At 42.9% G+C, this 25,630-nt stretch overlaps 1 protein-coding gene across 1 annotated transcript; it reads right to left on the bottom strand.

Annotated features, from left to right (window-relative positions):
• Positions 1-1,663: 1,663 nt before the first annotated feature.
• On the bottom strand, positions 1,664-23,196 carry gucy1b2 (guanylate cyclase 1, soluble, beta 2). The gene is made up of 15 exons (XM_062561315.1): positions 22,718-23,196; positions 21,912-21,985; positions 21,728-21,822; positions 20,506-20,666; positions 19,634-19,733; positions 14,224-14,327; positions 13,983-14,084; positions 13,372-13,465; positions 11,466-11,662; positions 10,412-10,535; positions 9,824-9,972; positions 5,428-5,574; positions 4,042-4,196; positions 2,967-3,148; positions 1,664-2,489 (listed from the first exon to the last, which is right to left on the bottom strand). The coding sequence occupies exons 1-15, from the start codon at positions 22,718-22,720 to the stop codon at positions 2,290-2,292; spliced, it is 1,887 nt and encodes a 628-aa protein (XP_062417299.1). The 5' UTR covers positions 22,721-23,196; the 3' UTR covers positions 1,664-2,289.
• Between the last annotated feature and the right edge of the window lie 2,434 nt (positions 23,197-25,630).

Here is a 25,630-nt window from a genome sequence, read left to right as displayed (position 1 = left end):
GAAAAACTATTTGGGGTAGCCAAAAAATAATGTGATTTTTATTATGGTTTACAATGAAGTTCATTTTCAAATCCTCTTACAACTTTTTCAGCTTCGCCAATCGTTCAGCTAGAGACACCATTTAAACTTTAAAATGTTGACAACAGTCTTAAGAATTATATTTATATATAATTATATATATAAATATAAAGAGTCTTACCTTGATGTGTATTGCGTTTCTTAGAGTGGAAGCTGTGTCAAAGTTCAGTTTAAAAAAATGGCACTTTTGCCCTCACAATATTCACTTATCAGGCTTCATTATTGGATTGGATATACTGTATATGTATAAGTATGGAATCCCACAGTTATTTACTTTTTGTGTGAGGAGCCCGAGAGTGAGACAAAGTCTGTCCCATAAGCTCCAATACAAATCTGCCGACATATTTTTTTTAAAACCCCAGAAGGTACACTTTTTGTAAACTGCTAGTTGAGCAGTTTTAAAACACAGACAAGAAAACTACACTCATGTGTTCGGTAGAGTCTTGTGTCTGACAGCTGATCCATAATAGCTGATTAGTGCAGCCTGGCATGACCTCCTTCTCTCCAAGAGCCTCATCAACGTTTTAACGCACACTCATGGCTTCAGCACAGAGAGAATTCAGGGTCCTGTCATCTGCATCACTTTTATAACCTCTGGAAATCCACAGAAAAAGACTCTGAAAAGAAGACAGTCTGCGAGAACGCCACCTATCTTGTGTTGTTTACGTCTGCTACTGTCTTGTTCACGTTTACTATAAATTGATCGGAGACTAATCAAAGGCACAGCAGTCTGCGAGAAGACCACCTGATTTGTCTTGTTTACTTCTGCTACTGATTGATCTGAGACACAACTAAAACACTGTAACATTCTGTGGTGTGTAAATAACTGTGACCTTGATTTCAACTCTATTTGCCTCAAGACCCCCTTTGTACCTTTATTTATACAGCTTACATGGAAATGTGAATAAAAGCAACATTTCACTGTTGGGGCCAATCTAGGGAAAGTCATAAAATTGCAAGTTAAAAATATATTGTTTAGGGGATTTTTGCTTTTTTTTATAACACACTAGCGGGTCATTTTGACAGGAGGATTAAATTGTACTTATAATAACACTTATCCATAACATGTTTTGAAACTGCTTATTTAATGAAAATCTTACTTTCTTGTTATATGTTCTTCTGAGTTTGTATCTCTATGGTGGAAATGCACTTATTGTGGTCGCTTTGGATAAAAGCGTCAGCTAAATGACAGTAATGTAGGTTAGTGCATGTAAACCAGCAGATCTGAATTAAAAATGAATTCCTGCATTGAATAAAAGAAAAAAATAGGACTTTTGTCCGAGCCGTGTTCCTCTCCAACCTCCCCGACAGTAGGTAGCGTCCGCCCCCGTCAACGGTATTGTCCGCGCTGCGCCCCTGTACAAAATTGTACAAAGACCCAGGCGGGAAATGAACGAATCATTTCCCTATGCAGGTCACTTGAAAAGGGATCCAAAGACTCGTACCCGGCAAATGAACAAAACATTGATCCGAAGACACTGTCGGGAGGCGAATGATTCGTCCTTGATGCAACATTCCTGAATCGTTCACGAACCACACATCATTAATATTCATTAACATTTTTATTGTGAAAGTACTGGGTGGCCGTGCCACTGCCATTTATAATCATACATATTGCATACAACACTGAGCTAACAATTAATACCAACTTATTCAAAGAATTCACAGATTTATTTTTTTAGTTTAACATACATATAGAAGGGACATTTAATCCTCAAGCATCTTTGGATGGCACTTATACTCCCACATTATTGAGATGTCTGCCCCTGATGTGTAGCTACATTGTGTATTTAAAGAAAATAAATACAATTTTGATTCTGAAGACACTAAAAAAATTAAGATTTTTTTATCAAAGATTTTGCAACCCTCCCCCACCCCCCGTACCTCTGTTCTAAATGTTTTACAGTCACCACAGGATTAAGGATGCCAGCCAGTAGCTATGGTCAACTCCAAGGTATTATCCACCTTTACAGTGTTAGTTCATATAGTTAGTCAATGGAGGGATGGATTTGTTGCTATATTGTTTACATTGAAGGTTACACAGTTGATAATTAAACTATCTGAGGTGCGTATGATTTCACTTTAGCTGGTTCCTAATGATTTCATAACTTTTAGTTTTCGCCCCTTTGCAACCCTCGCTGATACTCATGTTTTCCCTTTTAATCTATTGGAGCTGTGATAACGTTGAGCTAAATGAGGCCCAGTGTGCTCTCAGAGTAAGGCACACAGTTTGCTTGGAAAGCTGCTTGTTGATTTGTTGCAGCGGTTCTTGTTGGTCTCAAATGGTAGACTGATGTCCCAGGCAAAGGGAGCTATTGGGCAAAGCTGGCTGAGGTCCGGGTCCACGCATCCTTCGGAACATGAGTCTTTTAGAACAGTTACAGTTGTCTCACCAGGCTTTCTATCAGACTCTAAATGTAAGAGACATATTTAGGTTTTATGATTTCACCAAACTTTTCATCCACACATACTTCCAATAATAACTTGTTGACAATCTAAAGCTCCTTCTCTATTTGTAATGGGTGAAAGTCTTGTCATGCTCTGGCTCAGGTCTTAAGGGGATGCCGTTAGTCATTTAAAGCGTCAGCGTGCTGCTGAGCAACCTCATGCTACCTATTCATACGTATTCGTTAAATCTTTATCCTGGGTCATTCATCATCAGTTGTGATCGTATTGTTATTTTGTATACTTGGACCTAATCCGCTCTACCACTGGGCCAGGCGGAGAGCGGAGACATTCTTAAATCAAAGCATTAATTGGCTTAGTTAGTCCATGTCAATGTTTCCTTTAGGCAGGACACCGAACCTAAATCTGCTCCAAAGTCTCACCTCCTCAGGCGGGTGACCCCATTCTACATTGAGGATCTTTTTATAATGTTTGTTACTTACCCTTTTGACTCTGATCATAGAGATCATCTCTGTAAATACAGGTCTGTCCACCTGCTCTGCCCATGATGCTATCTTCTGAGACCAGCAGATTCCCCATCAGGAAGTAAGTAGTCATCTGTCCTTTACCCTTTACCTCTATCTGCCCACGCTCTTGAATGCTGAATCCAGCATCCTTCAAAGCACTGAAGAGGCAAAAGGTTAGATTCAGGAGACACAAAGGGACAGAGAAGTATGTTAAACATAAGTTTAACATATTGTCTCTGTTCTGACTTCTTTGCTGTACTTTTACTGCACATAATTTGGATATATTACTCTGGATATTACTCTCCATAAAAGTCTAGCTTTTCTGTTCATGCACCCAATATTCTGTTTCATAAATAAAAAGAGAGCACAAACAAGAGAGAAAACCACTGACATGTTTATTCTGTCAAGATTCTGCTGGTGCGGGTTGCAGGGAGGACTCAAGCGCAGAGTTTCAAACAGGTGCTCTTTATTCTAACACAAAAGCAGAAGGACGTGCACCAACGACGACTTGACAAGGGACACAGTGCTTAAATACACTAGGGAGGTGCAGGTGGAAACAATCAGGCAATCACAGGACAAGGCAGGAAGTGAAGTTACCCAGGGACACAAGAGACATGAAACTGCAAAATAAAACAGGAAGGAGAACCAAACCGTGACATATACTTCTGTCTGTCTCTTAATTGTTTTCTGTATTAGTTGGTATGGTAGCAAATTATTTTTATTATTTTATTAAACCTGCTAAATGCCTTTCCCCCATGTATAAGGAATATAAAAAAACACTACTTTGACGGCCTGCAGAACCGTCAAATATAAATCCCAGGAATTCAAGTTCCAGTCGAAAGAAAAAGAGTCAGTGGAGGAAGGAGGGAGAGAGAGCAAAGGTCCATTTTAACAATAATTTTTTGGAAGTTAATGTAGTAATGGGAGCCAATGGCAGCGACACAGAAAAAAGGATTAAAAACCTGGAAATACAAAGTGAAATACCCAAATCTTTTTGCAAAAAAGCTCCAAACAAAACACAAAAAAAGGAAACAGAAACACACAAACAAACCTGTATGTTGAAGTGCTGAGGTGAATGTGGTCGGGGACTCCATGACTCTCCATCCTAGAGGCCGTGTTAACAGAGTCTCCAAACAGGCAGTAGCGAGGCATCTTCTCGCCCACCACCCCAGCTAAAACTGGACCAGTATGGACACCCACACGGATCTGGAAGATACGAACACAGCGTGTCAGCAAGTGAAACATCTTGTCATATTAAACATCATTTTAACTCTGATGTCAGAGTGGAATCTGTGTTTAGAGTTTGGGCAGTACTGGATAGTACTGCCATTCAAATATATTGAAAAAAAGACAGAGGCAGAAGGTTTTTCTCTCACCACATTCCATCCAGCTCTGCATGGAGCCGTATTTCTAGCTAGGTCACAACTGACAGTGGGAAGTGGCGTACGCCTCTTACCAGGTTGTGAGGGTGAATAATGGTAGACCCTTGTTAAGACAGACTACGTTATCTACCACTATATTTACCACTATAATTAAATTAATAAAATGTATTAACCAACCCGAATCTGTGTCAAGTCAGCAAACATTCAGTTCATGCAGATTAAAATAAAATAGTTGACGCTCATAATTTATAAATTTGGACCAAGTTTAAACTAATGTTGTTAGTCAATTTTGAATTAGTTACGTTTTCATGTTTGACTGGTAGGATGCTATTTGTGCTGATCATACATCATTTATTTGAGCTGTCAAAACCAAAATGTGTGGTAGACATTAATTGTAAATAAGTGAGAAGATTGTGAACCAAAATGTAGTGAAATGTGACTAATCATAAGTGAGTGGGCACAAAGCAACTGGATTTAAGCTAAATTTCAACTTGTGAGGACTAATTTGTTATTTATACATAAGTACATGATTTATTTTTTCATACCAAACGAGCGAGAGTTCTTTTGTTGTATTAGAGTGTTTTTGTTTTTTATTAAGTCCTGACTCTGTAAAGTTGTATTGTTTCAACAGTTGTTCGAGCAGTTTCTGTCGAATCCCACCTAAGTTGTTTTTTCATCTAAATCTGGTAGCCAAGTAGTTTTGTTCTTTTGGTTATCAAAACCTAACAATTGTTTTTTTCTGTTGTCATACAAGATTTTTTTTCAAAACAGAATTAATTAAATACTCTTATGCAACTTACATTGCATTTGAACCCATGGCTTTACATTTTTAACAAACCGACACAGCGGGGGCAGTTAGGGATTGGACGTCTTGGTCAGCGACACTTTGACATGGTGGAGCCAGCGTTCAAACTGGCAACCTTGTGGTTCTCGGTGCACCCTCTCTACTCCATGCGCCACCGTCGCCCCATTACACATAGACAACATACTAGTTAGTAAGAATAATTTAAACTAATACAGTTCATTTCCTATCGGATTCGATTCATAAGTCTTACCTGTATTGGTTTACCAGTCACAGGGTTGTAGACCTCTCTGGCAGCTAACTTCATACCTAAAGCAAAGTTTGCCACTCTTTGAGCATGGCTTTTTGTCGGCACTGGAACACCACCCACCACCATGTATGCATCACCAATAGTCTCGACCTTTAGTAAAACAAAATGGAGACATTTTTCATTGTCAAATGATGTGTACACTTATAATGGCTGTCCACAAATGTTCACCATCCAAACTGACGGAACTGGAGAGGATCTGCAAGGAAAAATGGCAGAGGATCCCCAAATCTAGGTGGGAAAAATGTGTTGCATCATTCCCAAGAAGACTCATGGCTGTACTAGCTCAAAAGGGTGCTTCTACTCAATACTGAGCAAAGGGTCTAAATACTTATGACCATGTGAAATTTCAGTTTTTGTTTAATACATTTGCAAAATTTTCTACATTTCTGTTTTCGGTCCAGATGGGGTGCTGAGTGTACAGCAACTTTTTTGATTTTAAGAAATAGCTACAATGAAACAAAGAGTGAAAAATGTAAAAGGGGTCTAAATACTCCATACCCAGTGTAGGTTTACCTACAGAGGTTTAACTTCGCAGGTAACACATTTTGTCAACAAACACTGCCGCCTAGGAACACCACCACTTTGTAGCCAAACATGACCTGCATCTGGTTGTTGGCTTAGCTTCCAGCTGGCCCCCTTCCTTACATATCTACCCTACCCACACACTATCACCAAAACACACACTCCACCCCCTCCATGAATGAGTTTAGAATTTATTTTGTTGTTTGGATATTGTATAATAGTTTGTTGATTTGAAATAGTATACATTATTGTTGGAAGTTAATAAACTGTTCAAGGAGCAGTTTTACATATAGGTCCCCTCTCTACACCAACTATCTCAGCTGTGTCATCCACTCACATGGCTTATATTACCATAGCTATGCTGATGACAACCAACTAATCCTGTCTTTTCCTCAATATCAGTCAGTAAAAGACACTTGCACGAACGACCTGACCGTCACGTTTGACCACTCTGTCCTGAGCTCACCCCTGACTGCTAGGAACCTCTGTGTGACACTCAACAGGCAAGTTTCCCTCGCTGCCAATATTACAGCAACACGTTCCTGTGGATACATGCTGCACAACAGCAGGAGAATGCATGGTCTGGTACATGCTTTGATCATCTCACAGCATGACTATTGTAACTCCCTCCTAGTCAGTCTACCTACCAGTGCCATCAGACCTCTGCAGCTCATCCGGAATGCAGCAGCTTGACTGGTCTTCAATCTACCCAAATACACCCACACTACTACGCTCCCTTCACTGGTTACCATTGGCTGCCCACAAATACATTGGTATTAGTGAAGCATGCAGCGAACAGATCTGAGGGCTATTGCACGAAATCCGGATAAGGGACTAAGTCGGGCTATCCAGGTTATCTTGAAGGAATTTAGCTCCAACTTGGTTGCACGAAAGCAAGTTGAATTAAACCCGGCCAAGCTAGCCTGCTCCAGACCAGGCTAAGATTAATCCTGCAGTCTCATGTGTTAAATCAGCTGCCGCTCTGATCCAAAACAAATGTATTTAACAGTTATTCCGTTGTTGTGTGTTCTGATTTATTTTTATTAACATGCATTACTTGTCAATATTGCTCTCACCAGTTTGGTTTTAAAATCTACTATTGCAGTTGTTTAGCAACCTTTTTCGCCTCACGGACCATTTTCATGTCAGACAATATTTCGCAGACCGCAAGAAGGTCCGGCGGATAATAAGCATGTTGAAATACCGGGGAGGCGCGCGGGGGGGGGGGGTGTATTAGTCATTGCGGGCGTTTTGTTGTTGGGCGAAACTGCGCACTGAGGAGTGAACAATTGTAAACGTGATGAGGACGATTTTGATGGGACCAGCACAAAGCTCTCACCATCCCACAGATGCTCTGTATGGCACTGCACATTTTATATGAGGAACCTGTAAATAAATTCACTATTTGTCAGAAGTGTGTGTTTGGCACTGTCCTTGGCACACATTTTTATTACCTTCCCTGGCCACAGAAGAATGTGTTACATCAAAGGGGATTTCCACATGTGTATAAATGGGTGATTGAGTTTGATGTGCAGTACTGTAAAATTAAGAGGACAGTTTCTGCAGGGGGAGCACATTGGGTAGCTGTCCCATCCGAGTCCCTCCCAGGCCTTGTTTGGTTTAAAACAAGGGCCAATTCCTTAGCTAGGGTAAAACATGCATGGTGTTGCTACCCACCCACCCCTCCAGTGCCAGACAAATGAGCCTTTTTAGCTGTTAAAATCAGTTTAGATTAAATATGTGAGCAGGCATCTTGCAAGTCATTTCTACACCATTTGCAAACTGGTGTTTATATGTTTTTATATTTTATCTTGACCTGTTGCCAGGATCTTCTCCAGTCTTGTTTGTTCTGTGCACATTATTTTAGAAAGATATTTAGAATTTGACACAGTTTATAGAGATTTGTGCATTTTGTAAAACATATTCTTGCATTGTGAATAAGGGTTTGAAATTAGTCTTTAGTGTAAATTTCCAGAGGAACCTTAATTCCCTCTGCTCACTTTTAAGGCAAAGTATAGGCTAAATAATCATACATTTTATAGTGCTTTACATGTTGCTACTCAAAGACACTTTGCAGTTAAACCACCGCATTTAGCACATGAACACAGATACAGCAATAAAGCCAACACATAAAACAATCATATTAAAAGCAATTAAAACGGAGTGTACAACTTTCCTAGTAAGTAGATATTTTTAAATCCTTCTGCGTTCAGTTAGTCCGCGATTGTCTGCCAGCCTTTTTGTAATTTTGTTGCCGTGCTCCTTTTTTTGTTAAATATTTGATCAGTTGCTGATCAGTGGGTGAGAAATATGCTGCGCGGCGTCTTCCCCATTTCAGCATCAGTAAATCTGTGTTCGATACCGTGGTCTACTTAAGAAAGCCGTGGACGCGCACTTATCCCAACTATGTACACCTGAATCGACTTAGCGCCTCCTTCTCAGCCGACTCGGCAAACTTGCAACACAAAGTCAAGCGGCACTTTATCACTTAGCCCGGATTTCTTTATTCTACTTTTGTGCAATACTCCCCAGGTCTAGTTCACATCCAGAACATAGTCAAACATCACGTTCCTGCACGCTCACTCCCTCATAGAGAGCGAAACAATCAACAAAATCCATATGGTTTGCTGCCCTGGATACCCAATGAAATCAGGACAGCAGAAAGCGAAGACAGCTTCCGAAACAAACTGAAAACGCACCGCTAGAAACTATATCTGGACTAGTCAGCACATTATTGGCACTTACGATGGCACCTACTTATAACATTTTTGTAGTGTGGCTTTCTTGAAGAATTTGTACTTTAGTTTTTCTTGTTGTTCCCTCTTGATTAAATGCACTTTTATGTCTCTTTGAATCAGGTAAATAAATGTATATGTACTTTGATGGTGGCCGGAATTATAGGCAATTAAAGTTAAACCTTCAATTCCTTGCACTTTAATTATCAATTATGTGCGTGCATTGTCACAGGGTGGTGCAGGCAGGCAGAAGCAGGACCTTCTAATGAATCTAAAATCAAAAGTCCAAAAATCCATCAAGGGGGACAAACAAAACACGATGTCTCTGTGACAATGGTGCCATCAACGCATAGACAGGCAAACATGCAATGATGCAACACGAGACAAGAGACTGACATGGCATAAATAAACAGGGAGCTGCAGGTGATTGGACACAGGTGGAAATAATCATCGACACTGCAGACAATCACGGGGAGGACAAGGCAGGAAGTGAAGTTACCCCAGGGACACAAGAGACATGAAACTACAAAACAAGAACACACGGCGTAGCACTATCACGGCTACAGTCCGTTTTTAGGGTGGTGCCCGTTATTTGTTTTGTAGTGATTATTCATAGTTATATTGATATAATAATTATTATATATATGAATAATACAGTTTTACACTAGGAGGAGAGGCAACCAGACATACCCCTACACCGATCCCAACAACATGTACCAGGGAAATGCTAGTATGCTTTTTAAGCGTTCTGCTTTTTAAGCGTACAAAATGCAGATGTTGTATTTTTTACTTTTAATTTGTTAAATAAACAATTTTATATTAACAATAAATATAAAAACAAAACATAGATTCAGAAATGCTTTATGAAGGATTCAGCAAATATGACACAGGTTTTAATAACTTCCTAGGTAAATCATTGTTAATTACTGTGTTTGTGTTCTAGAAACATTGTCATCCCTTCCTATCGATTAATTGAGCAAACTTGGGAAATTATGGAAATAAAAAAGAGAAAACAGAAATATTTCACCCCATTCAACATCATGAACCTCCTGTGGAGAACAAATGTCACAGAGAGATAATACCTTGTAGATGTCATGTATGCTGGTGAGTCGGTCAAACTTGGAGTACATGGAGTTGAGCATGTGAACAATTTGGATAGGCTCACAGGCAGCGCAGATACTTGTGAAGGTCACCACATCGCTGAATAAAATGGTGCACACTTCAAACTCCCCTGAAAAAAAAAACACTGAATAACGAACAGACATAGATGGCCAACTGGAAAAAGTAACTTAGCGGCCCCCAACCGTTTTTTGCCTTGCGGATCGGTTTCATGTTGAACAATTTTTCGCCGACCACGCTCGAGGTGTGGCGGATAAAAAAATAAAATAACGCTCCTTCCAATTTGCCTTGTGACGAGGCAGCATTGCATACAGCAGATAAACATGAAAAAATAACTGAACGGCAAAACCATGATTGGGCGCCGCTTGGGACATGAGGGACAAGCGCGTGTAATTGAGAGAATGCAGTAACTTTTCAAAATAAACTATTTTTCAGCAAGATATGTCAAATAAAATACATTTAATAAAGGGGTTTTCTCTGCGGCCCGCTACCATATGGTCAAGCAATACCGGTATGCAGCCCTATGCTTTGGGAACACTGGACTAACTCACCCGCCTTTACGCTCCTTCCATCTTTGAGCTGATTGGCTATGTGACGTGGCAGCATTGCATACAGCAGAGTTTCTGACTTCTCTTTTTCATTCTCCAGGTGCTGCGACAGAATTCTCAGTTCCTCCTGTCGACAGACCCACATATGAAACATTTAGTATTTCCATTTCTGTATAAAAGCATAACTTTACTGTCACTATAATCAGATGCAAAACATTTTCCGTTAAAAATGGTTCATATAAACACCACTGGGGATAGTGTTGTATCAGGTAACTGATGCTTAGTCAAAGCATTTAAACTACATTGTTACCTGATTACGGGGATGGCCAAAGCTGCTTTAATTTATATTCCTGGAAACATAAATGTCTCCACCATCAATCTAATGGTAGCTTTAAATACATATAATATTTAAGTCTGGATAATATATGGTGTATAGACAGGTGTGTCGTTCTAAACATTTCTGTATTAGAAAGTAAGGAAATTTGTGTTTAGTAGAATGTTTCTTTGCCATAACAGTGCTTCTTAGCATTCAGCCACTATGGAAAGTAACTTTTGTCATCCCAATAATCAGGCAACAATGTTGTTCGAAAGTTTTAATTAAACACAAATTGCCTTACTTGGTATGCTCAATTTATTACACTCTCAGACTATTTTGTTAGTCTTTGAAGATGTGCACTGAACAATAATAATGAACCACGTTCAAACTTTAAGCAAAGACTTCTAGTTGTGATTAACATGCAATCTGAAAAGACATAATCATAGCCGATTATACCTGTTATTAATAATGTTATAATGTTTCTTAAGAATGGTGCCAAAATACATAAAGATATGATCATGGCAGTAGACCACCTGCAGATACGCCTGGTGCAGGTGACTCATTCTAAACTGTCACTCTGGTTGACTGCACATATCAACCAATTTTACATGACATGTTTTGGTCAATGAACACTGACATGCTAAAATGTTATGCAGAATTGAAGAAAGGCCAGCTTCTTATTATGGTTTCAAACTGGAACAGCTGTGAGACAAAACTACAAAATAAAAGCTTCTGTTCCACCTTTTTCCTTTCCAGCTGGTTAGTGAGCTCCATCTCTGCTAGACGCTGCTGATTGAGGAGAACTAAGTCTCTGGTAACATCGTGCTGGGCCAGGTCAGCCAGGTGGAGGCCAACCTCTTGGAGCTCCTGAAGGCTTCGTAGCTTCGGAGAACACAGGTACAACATACAGCCAAGAGACTCCATCCACAGCATCTGACCTGGAGGAAGTAATGGAGATAATTTGCCTGCTCTTACCTACTACCTCTTCCTCCTCTTGAGTTACCTCTATCACACAATGTGCCTTGCGAAGTTCATTTCTACTTGTCTATATTGTCTGTCAAAGTTCTGCAACAGGTCATTTTTGGTCCCGACCAGCGAGCAAAACATCCAAAAGTGTGATGTGAACTGCGCCACAGTAGAAAACAACATCATGCTCCACGACTCTAGGGATAGCTTGATGGATAGTAGCTCTCAATTGCCCACATCGTAGTTCTTCTCTACGGGTGACAATTTCCTGGAAAAGAATGCACAAAGAGGAACATTTTGTCCACCGCAGGCCGTTGAGACAGTACTGCTCCCACCCAAGATCAGGGGCATCCCCTTCAACAATGAATTGAAGCTTGGGGTCAGCGTTAGTCAGGATAGAGGCGGAACAGAACGTTTTCTCTAAGTCCCGGAAGGCCTGTTCTGTGGAGATGTGTCCACTGCAAGCTGGTTGCTGTGGATGTGAGAGCATGAAGAGGGGAGGCTATGGAGCTGTAATTATGGATGAAACGTCCATTAAAGTTAGCAAACCCCAGGAACCATTGCAACTGCTTCTGTGGGATGGATAACGTTGGAGGAACTTTCTCTGCTTTACTCCACATGTCCGTTATCCAATTTGACTGCCAGGTCAACAAGGGAATCCAGGTCCTCTGGAAGGTCAAGAGGGGCTAGCTTATCCTTCATGTTCTCTGTTAGGCCATAGTGAAAATCATCGGCAACAGTGTAATTATATCTGCTCCTGGCAGCTAACGTGCAAATGAAATTGCGGTCAGTGGGGAGCGTGGTCGTCTTCGAATCAAAGGGTTGGCGGTTCGATCCTAGGCCCGGCTAACCTGCATGTCGGTGTGTCCTTGGGCAAGACACTTAACCCCAGCATTGCTCCTGTAGCTGTGACTACAGTGTGTGAATGTTAGTTAACTAATGGACAGGTGCCACTGTGTATGGTAGGTCCTGTCATTAGTGTATGAATGGGTTTTAAAGCGCTTTGAGTGGTCAGAAGACTAGAAAAGCGCTGTACAAGTCCATTCACCAAACACTCTTGTTAGGGCTAGTGAAAAGTTTGCGAACTGGCAGATTGGTGCCTTTTTAGCCCATTCAGCTGTGGCCCATTCCCGAGCTTTACCTGTGAAGTAGGTAATCACAGCAGCCACCTTTGCTTTCTCCGTAACATAGAATGAAGGATTCAGTTCAAACAAAAGGGAGCAATTTCGATCTGGATCCCTTTGAGCTGGTGCATGGGAGTGTGACTCGAAGAGTCATTTGGATTTTGGGCAGCGGCAGGATGGACAGCAGCAGCCCCAAATACTCCTCGTGACTGGTGGGAGAACAAGCTCATCATATTCTCCAGGGATGACTTCAAACTCCCCCGGTTAGTATAAAACTGCTGCATGGAGGCGTCAAGGGAATAGGTGTTTGTGCTAGTGGAGCCGTTGGTTCTGGATCACAGGTTAGAGTGGGTCTGTATATGCTGAATCTGTCATGGCCAGGTTATATTGTTAGGGATCAGAATTGAGACTCAACCACAGATGAATGAAACACTGAGGGAAACAAAAATATGTTTATTTCTACTGTTAGGATCCTTACTGGCAAAACAACTCAAAAGCAGCACATGCTCAAGTCTCATGACTTAAAAAATAATGTGTTACTGTTTATTATAACCCACCTCTTAGTTGGAGCCTGGTGTTTTTATCTTTGCAGCTCTTCAAGACAAACTGACTGTTGATGAATTTCATAATGCTTTCAATAGTAAAAGTAACCTGGAGGACAGAAATAGAAGATACACAATACTGCTTTAATGTTGCACTAAAGTCTTTTGGACTTACAATTTTTTATTTGGATTAAAGCAAATCAACTTAGGTATTGCAGGGTGAGACAAAATTAGATCAATGTGCAACATAAAAAACACTATATACAATTGCAATGTTACCGGTTAATATATTTATATAATCAGATGGTACCCCTCTTTGTACTAGTGTGGTCTTAACTACTCCTGGGGAAGTCTGCCATCTGGGAATCAAATACCAACACAAATTGAACCACTCCCTGTACTTTAGACAAGTACCATATTAGTTTAAGATGCGTGGTGGCGCTAGTGAGGTCACGGTTGCTCAGGACTCTGGCCAGGATCACCCAGCTCTGATTTCTTTCTAATGCACTCTTCTTCTATTCTTATTTCTTTACTCCTTTTTAATGAACATACATACTGCAACATTTCACCCAATTCTAAACTCCGTTCGCAAACAGTCAGAACTCTTGGCTCTGTGAGTGTGTTACCTGTGGGTGCAAAATCGTGAAGTTTTGGTCCATAGTAGCATCTCTGGCATGTAGACTTGGAAGAAACTTTTGTATTTTCACCCCCATCTGTTTTACCTTCAGCTGAGAATGGAGAACCAAAACAGAGACATACGGAAGCATAATGAGTCTGAGCAAAACCTCAAAGTGTGCCAATAAATTTGACAAAGAAAGACTACAATACTCTGACGGAGCTGATGCACACAGACAAATGGAGCCTTACGTCCCCATCAAACACCATATGGAAGGGAAACGCATTGCAAAAAGCCTTCTCTTCCACCCACAGCTTGTCCGGGTAACATGGAGTGAAGGTGCAGTGCACACTCTCTAGAAAGTAAATGAGATACAACCGCATTAGTGTTAAAGCTTCCCATAGAACTGGATTACAGCAGTGGATTACAGGATTTGTTCTATCTCATAATTTAGGGTGAAGATGTTAACTTACACTTTGTTATCTTCTTTTACTTTTGTTTGATAACTGAACTACACGCCATCCTGGGGTGTGTAAATGGATTAACCTAGGTCGACATTTAAGTTATAGCCCTGAAGATCTTTTACTAGTGATTACTGTAGCAACATTTGTTTTCTGCCGTTTCCTCACTAGATTCAGCTTTACTAACTTAATGTGAGGGAGTCGCAAAACACAATGTCACCCATCAATTACATGAATAGTTCAGCATGGGAAACACACTAATATGGTGTCTATACCATCTTTCCATGAGTTAAATGTGAAGATAGATATAAATCTCCTGGCTGCATTAAATACAGAGCTGAACTCAGGATTGTCAGAATGGCTGGTGCAGGTAGGCAGGCGGGACTCAGACGCAGAGTTCCAAAACAAAAGGTTACTTTTAATCAATCCAAAATACGTGGCCAAAAACGCAGACAGGTACAGATAACCAACCACATGTAGACATGAAACATGCAAACAGTAAACAATGATGCAACAAGGGCACCAGGCATACAGGGCTTAAATACACAAGGGAGGTGCAGGTGATTGGACACAGGTGGAAAAAAACATCGACACTGCAGACAATCACAGTACAAGGCAGGAAGTGAAGCTAACCCCAGGAACAAGAGACAACAAAATAAGGTAAGCTTATCTTGTCTTGTTTAACTCTGCTCTACGTTGCAGTTTGTCAGATCAGTGGACAGAGTTTTATTTTAATCATCAACTTAAAATCCTAAAGAAAACCTTTTTCTGAGAGAACCACAGCTCTGATCAGGTCCCAGCCGCTCTTTGTCCGAGCAAATGTTCCACACCGGACCCTCATCGATCTGAGTAATGCCTCCTGGGGACAGGTGGGCCAAGATTTAAAAACACAACAAATATGCATATAGAAACAGCTCAGGTAAATACACCCACAGAAAGCCACCTCTCTATGCATGGAAAGATCCTGGCCTCCAGTGCTGCTAGTTTGGTTTGTCTGTTTGACCAGAAACACAACATGCTCCTTCTTCCCTGTGCGCTCGTCTTCATCTGTTTGATTCACAACTGTCATGGTCACTTTGCTATCAAAGAAATCTCTGGCAACCGCCTCGATGATACCTGCAGCAAGTTGGAGACATGTACGGAGTTAATGACGGATCACTTTGTAGGAAATAGTAAATATAGCTGCCCACTGCTTATACAAGTATATCCAGAACGGATAAACCTTCGAGCAACCAACTTTTGAGAGCAGAAGGGTGAGACTATTTTCAACCGCAAAATGCATTACGGATTACGAATAACAAAATGAAACAAATTTTTATAATGGGTATTATTTATGTTTCTATTGCTGACCACTCAATAAAAGGAATATTGAAGTGACACTACAAATAATGCACATTGATTTTACTGTCCGCTCCTACAAACAAGCTGGGGAGCTTTGAGGCCCTAAAAGGCACACTCCCAGTCACAACAAACTGCAAACCATGTTGTTTCCGTAGGGTATCTATTTTATCAATAAACACAATGTATTGCCTACCAAAGATGATTTGGGTTTCAGTCATTTGACATGTGGAAAAAACATAGAATGGGGCAAACTGCTGTTCCCCATGATTGAGGGTGTGTTCAATCTCAATAATCTCTGTGTGAGCCTATATATTCAAACCTTGTACAATAAAAATGTTAATGAATATATGAACCTGTGTATTATTTGAATAGCTTAGTATTGAATGCATAATAACGGGTTAGCTATGTTTATACATGGGACTAGCCCCAGTATATTTTAAACACAATTTTATGCTATATATATAGTATTGGGTCCCTGCTCCATCTCGCCATCAGTTTGGTGGACCTTGACCTGAGTCCTTCAGAGTCCTTCATTCATGCGACCGGCATACTGCGGAGCAGGAGACGCACTGGGAGTCTCATTTTGATGATTAACTATTCAATGATGTGGATGTTATCACCACATCATGATCTGCAATTTAGTGTATGAGGAATACTGCCTTGCTATGGCTTTAAAATATATGTATAATTGTCAGCAGTGCCAAGACCCTGTCTCAATTTCTGCCCAGATCGTACAGCATCTGTGAATAATTAGCTATATGAACTGTATGAACTCCGTTAACCAAGATGCATGGTTCAGCCCTTAGTTAGCTTTTTTAGATCAAAAGGGGGATGTAGTAGTTTGACGGCCCCTGGCTTGAAACAAAATGCTGAGTTGTGGTCTTCAGTGCTGCTTCAGGATGTTGATTTACACATATGGGGAATTTCTCACTTGCTTCAAATCAACACTGAGTTCCGTCTAGTCAAGTCACAGACATTACGGGGCTCACTGTGCTCTGGACTGAGATGATACAAATCATGTCTAAAACTTTTTTTCGTTTTGGCTTTGGTCGATGATAGTAGTAGACCACGGAGCTATAATCTTTTAGCTGTTAAGTGCTTTCCAATCCAACCCTTTTCAGTGAGAAGATAAGACTACAGTATCGCTAGTAAATCCTTCTTCAAACCACGTTCTCGCTGCTCCCAAAAAGTCTGTGAGCAAGCGGTCACAAAGTGTGTTTATCCGCAATGAAACTGTACAGTACATTCTCAATCCACAGATAAGAAGATACCAGCATTCTTTCAAATCAGGCTTTTGAATAAAAAACCCTGTTTTCTCACTAACGATTTTCACAACAAACAACGGAGCAGACGCTGAGTGACTGAAACACATGAAAATTTGGCATTCACATTAAGGGTTAGATGTCTGGGTACAAGTTAGATAAGCATGGCTTCATCATTTAGCATGGCTTCATCATTTAGTTTTTCATGAGGACTGTATTCAGGAACTTGGTGTCACAGGATCCGCGCTGTCTCTTCTCTCAGCCTACCTTGATGGTCGCACCTACCGGGTAACTTGGAGAGGATCAGTGTCGGAACCTTGTCCACTTATTACTGGAGTTCCTCAGGGCTCCGTCCTGGGTCCCCTCCTCTTCTCAATTTACAACAACTCCCTTGGCTCCGTCATTCGCTCGCACGGTTTTTCCTATCACAGCTATGCCGACGACACCCAACTAATTCTCTCCTTCCCCGACTCGGACACTCTGGTGGCGGCACGGATCTCTGCATGTCTGACTGACATCTCCCAGTGGATGTCCGCTCATCACCTGAAGATCAACCCCGACAAGACCGAACTACTTTTCTTCCCTGGAAAAAACTCGCCCACTCAGGACCTGACTGTTAACTTCGGCGAATCCGTGTTAACGCCCACTCAGAATGCCAGGAACCTCGGCGTGACACTTGACTCCCAACACGATCCTGTAGATACACGCTCTACAACATCAGGAGAATACGACCCCTTCTCACTCAGAAGGCGGCACAGATACTGATTCAGGCTCTTGTCATCTACCGCCTTGACTACTGTAACTCTCTCCTGGCAGGTCTCCCAGGTACCGCCATACGACCACTGCAGCTCATCCAGAATGCAGCCGCTCGACTAGTCTTCAACCTTCCGAAATACTCCCACATCACACCACTTCTCCATTCTCTTCATTGGTTACCAGTGGCTGCCCGCATCCAGTTCAAAACATTGGTACTGACGTACCATGCTGTGAATGGATCGGGACCGGTCTACATCCAGGACATGGTGAAACCCTACATCCCAACCCGCACACTCCGATCTGCATCTGCCAATTTGCTTGTTCCTCCCTTACTGAGAGAAAAGCACTCGGCGAGATCGCGACTCTTTGCTGTCCTGGCTCCCAGATGGTGGAATGAGCTCTCCGATGACATCAGGACTGCAGAGAGCCTCTACATCTTCCGTCAAAAACTCAATACACACCTCTTTAGACTCTACCTTGACTAAAACACGAGCAAACCGTAGCACTAACAAATGGTAGCACTTAAATTGTACTTAATGGCACTTTTCTATAACATGTTTTGAAACTGCTTATTTGATGAAAAATGAACCTTCTTGTTACTTGTTCTTCTGAGTTTGTATCTCTATGTGGAAATGCACTTATTGTACATCGCTTTGGATAAAAGCGTCAGCTAAATGACATGTAATGTAATGTATTGTTTAACGAGTGATTTTGTATGTTTACAAGCTGCAGAGCCCTTAATTCAGCATGAATATTCCTTTAATGTTTAACCTATTGTCTCATATAAGCAGTGAGACTGGCAGCAGAGACTCGACCAGGCACTCAGAGGCTTGGCAGGAGAGTGCAGGTGGGAGAATGGGACTCGAAAATAAAGTATGAAATTAAATAAAAAGTATTTAAACGGTAAAACCGTGTGAGTGTGTTGTCTGTCTGTGACTTCAATCAATATTGTTGGTAATAAAATAATTTAAGACCGTTACACTTGTGATTGCCTTGTATATATGTGCAATGACAATGGCTGGATTCAAACTTCAACTTAAAATGATTTAGTCTTAAGGTGTGAACATCAATTATGAGACTTGATTTATAGTTTGGTTATAGCCCGTTTTAGGGTGGTGCTTCATTATTATTTTTTTTGTGGATTATCTAATTGATAACTAATAATTCTATTGATGTCAAGGATTTAGTTTCACACTAGCTAATAACCAGATATCACTCATAAACTGTGCACAACAATAACATTTAATGTTAGAGAGCTGTGACCGGTTGGAAGACTAGGAAAGCTATATCTACAAGTACTGCACATTACCATATGTCTATTTAAAAACTGAAGAACAATAGTTGGATATCAACAAGACTTATAGTCCTATTTTTTTTAAATGTTTTTCGGCATAACAAAAGACTACAACATTAAGTAGCTTGAAACATTAAGAAACATTAGAGAGGTTACTAGTAAAGGGACATTTTAGTTGGTCAGACGGGAAGGAAGTAGGAGATGGGTTGGAAAACTGGATGTGGAATGGGAGCATGGGGGAGAAAGATGACGTTATCTTCTGAAACTATCATGGTCCTTGACATGGTATGTTAATTCCTCAAAAAAATGTGGCCTGTCGAGACAGGACGTAGAAGAGTTTTTTTCCATGCCAACCCGTCTTCATCTTTACTTCATCCCTGTAAAGTAATGTAATTACTTTTACAATAATTGTCCCTTCACTGATAGCGTTGGTGCATACAAGTAAATATACCTTGTGTATTATCGGATAGCAGATTTTTTTATAACTAGTAGCAACATTTCAGATCAGGATGAAGGCAGCGGAAGGAGGAAATGTTGATGGTTTTACCAGGCACAATGTGGTACAAGCCCTTCCTGTCAGAGTAGTAATGAAGTAGCATCTTCGCATCGTCGGTCATCTCCACTCGGAAAGACGGCGCATTCATTTCCTTAAAGAAAGAAAAAACGTTCAGATTCTGTTGTAGTGTCAGTTCAGTTTATAAAAATGACTTACGGCACGTAGGAGTGGTATCTTTAATCTACATATACATAAAACGGATGTTTATATATGTTTAATGCTACTTCATGTCAAGGTCCAGGTCACATGTGAGAGTTCTAGATATCTGGAATTGGACTATCCTAATCAGTTGTACCATTTATGAGAACATATAAAGCATTGGCCACACCTGTGGGTTTTATTGAGGCAGGAGTTAAAGTAGATTTAATGACTCAGAAGTCTACATTCTTGCTTTGAAACCATTGCTTTCTGCTTGGGCTCAGAACTTTGGAAGCAAATCCTCTCCTATGTGGCATGTATTAAACATGCTAGATGCCACAGGCTTTCCTCCATGATTTCTCTGTTGTACCATTTGCTTGGTTGAGTCTTATCTAATATGAACATTGAGGAGGTGAAGAGTGGAGATACTGCTGCTGCTTCTGTTTGGATAATGATGGTAAATGGAAGCACTCCTCCAAAGTCTAGCTTTAGATGTGTGTGATTTGTAGTCTGTTGTCAGTAGATTGTTAGCGGTCCATTTTGGGGATGTGTGTGATGTTTGAGGGTTATACTCATATAAATGAATAAAAAATAAATGAATATAAATGTTGGTAGTGTAATGTTCTTATCTGGTTACAGGCTGCAGTGCATTGTAGTTGTGGTTCTTTGTTTTTGGCAGAAGGAGTTGTTGGCCAGCACTGTAATAATCACACACATGAGAACACCTGATAGGACAGAGCCAAGTAACTGTGGAGAGCATCCAGATTTCCAATGAATTCAATGAGATTTCCTCCCAGGGTCCTCAGCATGGTGTCATAGCCTGCTTTCTTACAGAACAAAAAGAAATGCTCTCCAAAAAGCTTCAGAAACACCTCAGCAGAGACATCTGAAACAAAAGAACACACACAAACAAATACTGTCACAGAGGAGGACTATGAAAATACATCACTTATTATTTTGTGGTCTGGCCTACCAATGAACACCTGTTTGTCAGCAAACTGATGTTTATGTACAGCATATTCCCAAAAGTATGTACAGTCCAGATAATCAGACCCTTGGGAGGAGCTTAGCAAGTGTTGAGTAAACAGTTCCTGTTATGTTGTTTGGGGTGACTGTGGTTCAGCGAAGAGCAGCGTATGCTTCACTCAGATCTGTGGTTCAAAACATCGGCCCTGTGTGTTGGTGTGTCCTTGAGCAAGACACTTGGGATGTGAGGGGATATGAGGGTTTCAGAACAGATGATGTCACATGTGTACTGCCCTCTGAGGCAAATTTATAATTTGCAATTTTGGGCTATACAAAATTAAATGAATGGAATTTAATTGAAATTGAATCTGCAAACTACTCCTCCTTAATGCATGTGTTGTGGGGCATATTCTGACCATGCACTGACCATGCATGTTTCTGCAGTACTGATGTCATGTATAAATCAAATCATACTCATGACAAAATAATGTGTATCTCCTACATAGGGGGTACATTAAAACATAACCACAGGATGTGACAAATAAAAACATCCCATCAAATAAGCACCATATTCTGTAACGTAAAGAAAAATAAACATTCTATATGAGGGCAAAAATCCCAAAACAAGCACTGGTATTATAGATGTCATTGGGAACATTGACAATCAAGTAAGTGTTAATAGGGCAAGAAGACTACATGGAGAAAAAGCAGCAAACTAAGGCAATGTCTGGCATAAATTATTTGTTGCAAATACAATGTGTTTTAAATAACTTTTTTTTAATTACATCACTAGACTTTTAGACTAGATAAAAGTCAAATTTCCCATTGAGATGATGAACATATGTGTCCTCTAGATATAACCGCCTTCCCTAAAGACATAAATTACCACAACAGAAAAAAACATATTTATGGTAGTCATAGCATCAGAAATGTCCACAATACGATTAGAAACACTGGGCATAGAGGAAGGTGAACTCTTACCCAGCAGAGAACAGGCCTCCTGCACCAATTTTAGGGTCAGCTTGTCATCGTAAACCATGTAGGTCATGAAGGAATCCTGGACCCCTGGGAGAGAACTATGCAACAACCCGGTGCCTTATTAAAGCAGGACTGACCGCCATATTAATGTATATAAAAGTGTGTTTACAAGTGTGTTTGTCCAGACCTGAGTTTGTCCCAGGTGTCCTCGCCAAACCTGTCCATTACCAGAGACTGTAGGCAGCTGTTGATAAACCCGTACTGGAATAAACCCGTTCTAATTAATGTCAAAAAACAGCTAATTGAACATGTAACAGTGGTCAGAAACACACATGGCCTTCACTTAATAAAGTGCAAAGTACATACAACGAACACCAGATTATATCAATTGTAATACTGTCACATCAAATGCAATCATTAAATCCAACGCCTGGCTGATGCTTACATTTTATCACATTAATAAATAACCATGTAAATAGAGATATGAATAACCTGTTCATGTTCACTGCCAAAGATGTCAAATGTGTTGAATCTGAGCTTTCGGGTTCAGTCACTGGGCTTCATTGGTGGTATGAATTACGGTGTTGCCAATGATTCACAATGTTGGTGAATCTGAGATTTTTACAGAGCTCTTTTCAGTGTCAGAAGCCAATCAAACCAAGCTATCTGCACAAACCCACTGGTGAGAGAACCTGACTTCAGAATACAGTGACTCTCAACCCGTGGTATTCACAACAGAAAACTGTAGGTTTGTGAATCCTGAAAGCTGCATTAGGATTTAGAACAAGCTCCTACAAAAGTTCAATTCTGTCATTTGATTAGTTGAACTTATTTAAAATTCTTCTTTTACAATAATAACATAACAAGAGTTGTTATAATTTTGTATATTATCAAGTTATATTGGACAAAAAAGCCACTGATATAGTGACATAGTGATCTCTGAAGGGTTAGCCAAAGCTCTCAATCTGTCAGAAAATAATGAGAAGAACTTACCATGTCTGAGTTTGATGTTATCCTCTCCACTTGTTCACCAAAAATCCCGCAAATATGGGGGGTGGTAAACCTACTGTGCTCTCTTTCTCTCTCTCTCTCTCTCTCTCTCTCTCTCTCTCTCTAAGTGGAAGGAGTGCGGAGTGAACGGAGCGTGGCGTGAGGTGAATTGTTTGATTGTAATTTCGTTTAATTTCGGATCTTTTAGTGTGAATGTGTGGTTGTGTGTGTGTGTGATTTTGGTTTCTGTCTGTCTTAATTTGTGCGTGTTTGTAGCAGATCGGCGTGCAGCACGCACAGATGGACCTCACGGGGCTAACACAGAAGCACGGCTTGAAGCTCGCGCCGTGCTTCGCGTGTTCCGTGGAGGACTTTGGCCTGGCCGTGGGGGGGTTGGTCGGTCACGGTAGCGTTAAGTCCGCTGCACGGATGAACCCCGCGGTGGTCATCTTCGTGGACAGCGTGGAGAAGACGCGCAAGGTGGTGGCGAGCGGCGTGGTGGTGCGCGGCACCCTCGTTCCCGTGCTGCCTCTCGCCAAGCCGGCGGTCAGAGTCACGGTCTCGAACGTTCCGCCGTTCGTACCGGACGATGCGCTGCTCGGCGAGCTGGTGAAGCACGGGACGGTGGTGTCCCAAATGAGGAAGGTGTCCTCAGGGTGTAGGTCTCCTCTGCTGAGACATGTGGTGTCGCACAGGAGACAGTTCCACATGGTCCTCACCAAGACCCAGGCTCTCAACCTGGTGATCAAGGTGAGGATCGAGGGGTTCGAATATGTCATGTTCGCTACATCGGACGATGGGAGGTGTTTCCGGTGTGGTAGAGAGGGACACCTGGCAAGGGGTTGTCCAGTGAAGTCCTCCTCTCAGAACCAGAACCGGGAGGGTGCTGGGGGGGCCGGGGAGGAAGAGGGGGCTGGGGAAGCCCAGGTGGTCGTTGGAGAGTTGGGTGACGGGGTGAGTGGGGCCCAGCCGGTCTGTGAGGTGGGTGAGGGGGTAAGTGTGGGGATGGGTGAGGCCCGGCCGGTCGGTCAGGTGGGTGAGGGGGTGAGTGGGGCCCAGCCGGTCGGTCAGGTGGGTGAGGAGGTGGGTGAGGGAGTGAGTGTGGCCCAGCCGGTCGGTCAGGTGGGTGAGGGGGTGAGTGTGGGGATGGGTGAGGCCCGGCCGGTCGGCCAGGTGGGTGAGTGTAGGAGTGAATGGAGAAGTGAATGTAGCCCAGTGGGCGAGTCTCGTGTGTGACAGAGTGAAAGAGGGGACGAGTGGGATGAGTCGTGAGAGCGACTGTAAAGGACCTCGGGGGTCGCTCGAATGCGGGATGGGCGTCTCCGACAGTGAGGAGGAGATGGAGGAGGGGAGGGTGGGCAGCATGAAGAAGGGAGCTGGAGACTTCACCCAGCAGGAGGTCTACAGGCTGAGAAAGCTCCTCCTCAAGCTCAACCGAGAAGGGGGGAGCACGACCGGGACCGAGTGAGGCGTCAGAAATCTAACCAATGGTGAGCTGGTACGTCATAGGCGGGCGACGCCAGGACCAGGACGCTATGAAGGGACCCGAAAGGCAGGACCATTCATCTCTGTGCCTTCATCTAGTGCGTGTGAAGTTTTACTAGTAGTAATGGCTGAGCAGTATGTATAGTGTGCCCCCCCCTACACGACTCACCGCGGCTCCGGTCTGGCTCGTGCTGAGGCCGAGCGCCGGATCTCTTCGTGGGGGTCGCAAGTGGATCTCGCGGAGGATTCCGGGAGGGCTGAGGCCTTTTCCCGGCCCTTCACCGCGGGACCCAGGCGCTCGTTTCTGGCGTCGGAGGCACGCGCGGCGGCTTCCTCCACCCCGGACGAGACGCCGCTCTCACGATCTTCCAGCTCCGAGGAGGTGGACGTGGTGAGCGTGGAGTTAGCGGAGGTGGACGTCGAGGCGCTTCATTCCCCCGCTTCCGCTCAAGAACTGCTGGAGGTCCTCACCCGCGCCGCTGACAGACTTCACATCAGCTGGCCGGCAGATAGGCAGCAGCCTACTACAACCGGTAAGCTGCAAGAACGGTTTCTGCCTTCCCGCAAGGTTCCTCCGCGCCGTTGCTTTCCGTTCTTCTCGGACGTCCACACTGAGGTGTGGGCGTCCTGGGGGAAACCGGTGTCCGCTCGCGTGTACAACCCGCGTACGGCTTTGTACTCGTCTCTAGCTGAGGCTAGGCGACACGGCTATGTGAGCATGCCGGACGCGGAGGGGGCCCTAGCGGGCCATGTTTCCCCCGCGGCCGTGTCGCTAAGGACACCGGTGTTGCCCACCAAGCCTTTGAGGACTACCTCGGCTCTGGTGGGCAAGGCTTACTCGGCGGCTGGGCAGGCGGCCTCCTGCCTGTATACGATGGCGCTCGGCCAGGCGTATCAGGCAGAGCTGCTTGCCGACATGGCCTAGGAGAAGGAGCTAACTCCTGAGGCAGTGCGTAAGCTGCGGCACATGGCTGACCTCGCGTTGAGGGCCACAAAGGAGACAGCGAAGTCCGTCGGCCGCTCCGACAAATCCTTCCTCCTAAATGCCCCTCTTTACCCGGCAACCCTCTTCGGAGGCGCCATTGGGGCCGTCGCGGACAAGCTTCAAACGGAGAGGCGGCAGGTGGAGGCACTCGACTCCTTCCTTCCCTGACGACGCCATGTCCGCAGGGCAGCCCCGGACATCGACAAGCCTGCACCACCTGGCGCTGCAGGAGAGTGTCGCGCTGCGTGCACCCCCACGCTCAGGGGCGAAGAAGGCTTCGTCTAAAAGGCCCAGACGCCTTAGGGGTCAGGGTCCGGAGACTGATCCCCACCGGAGGGGTCAGGGCTGCCTGTATACGATGGCGCTCGGCCAGGCGTATCAGGCAGAGCTGCTTGCCGACATGGCCTAGGAGAAGGAGCTAACTCCTGAGGCAGTGCGTAAGCTGC

Source organism: Pungitius pungitius, chromosome 3 (assembly GCF_949316345.1).
Source record: "Pungitius pungitius chromosome 3, fPunPun2.1, whole genome shotgun sequence".
In the NCBI taxonomy this organism is placed as follows: domain Eukaryota; kingdom Metazoa; phylum Chordata; class Actinopteri; order Perciformes; family Gasterosteidae; genus Pungitius; species Pungitius pungitius.
The sequence above is the reverse complement of the archived record's forward strand: the minus strand, read 5'-3'. Positions and strand labels throughout refer to the sequence as shown.

Excerpts from the sequence above, each read along its gene's own strand:
- gucy1b2 (XM_062561315.1), bottom strand. Across the intron at positions 10,536-11,465 it reads ACCAGCTGGAAAGGAAAAAG|GAGGAACTGAGAATTCTGTC; the intron begins GTGGAACAGAAG and ends GTCTGTCGACAG. Across the intron at positions 9,973-10,411 it reads TGGAAGGAGCGTAAAGGCGG|GGGAGTTTGAAGTGTGCACC; the intron begins GTGAGTTAGTCC and ends TTTTTTTTTCAG.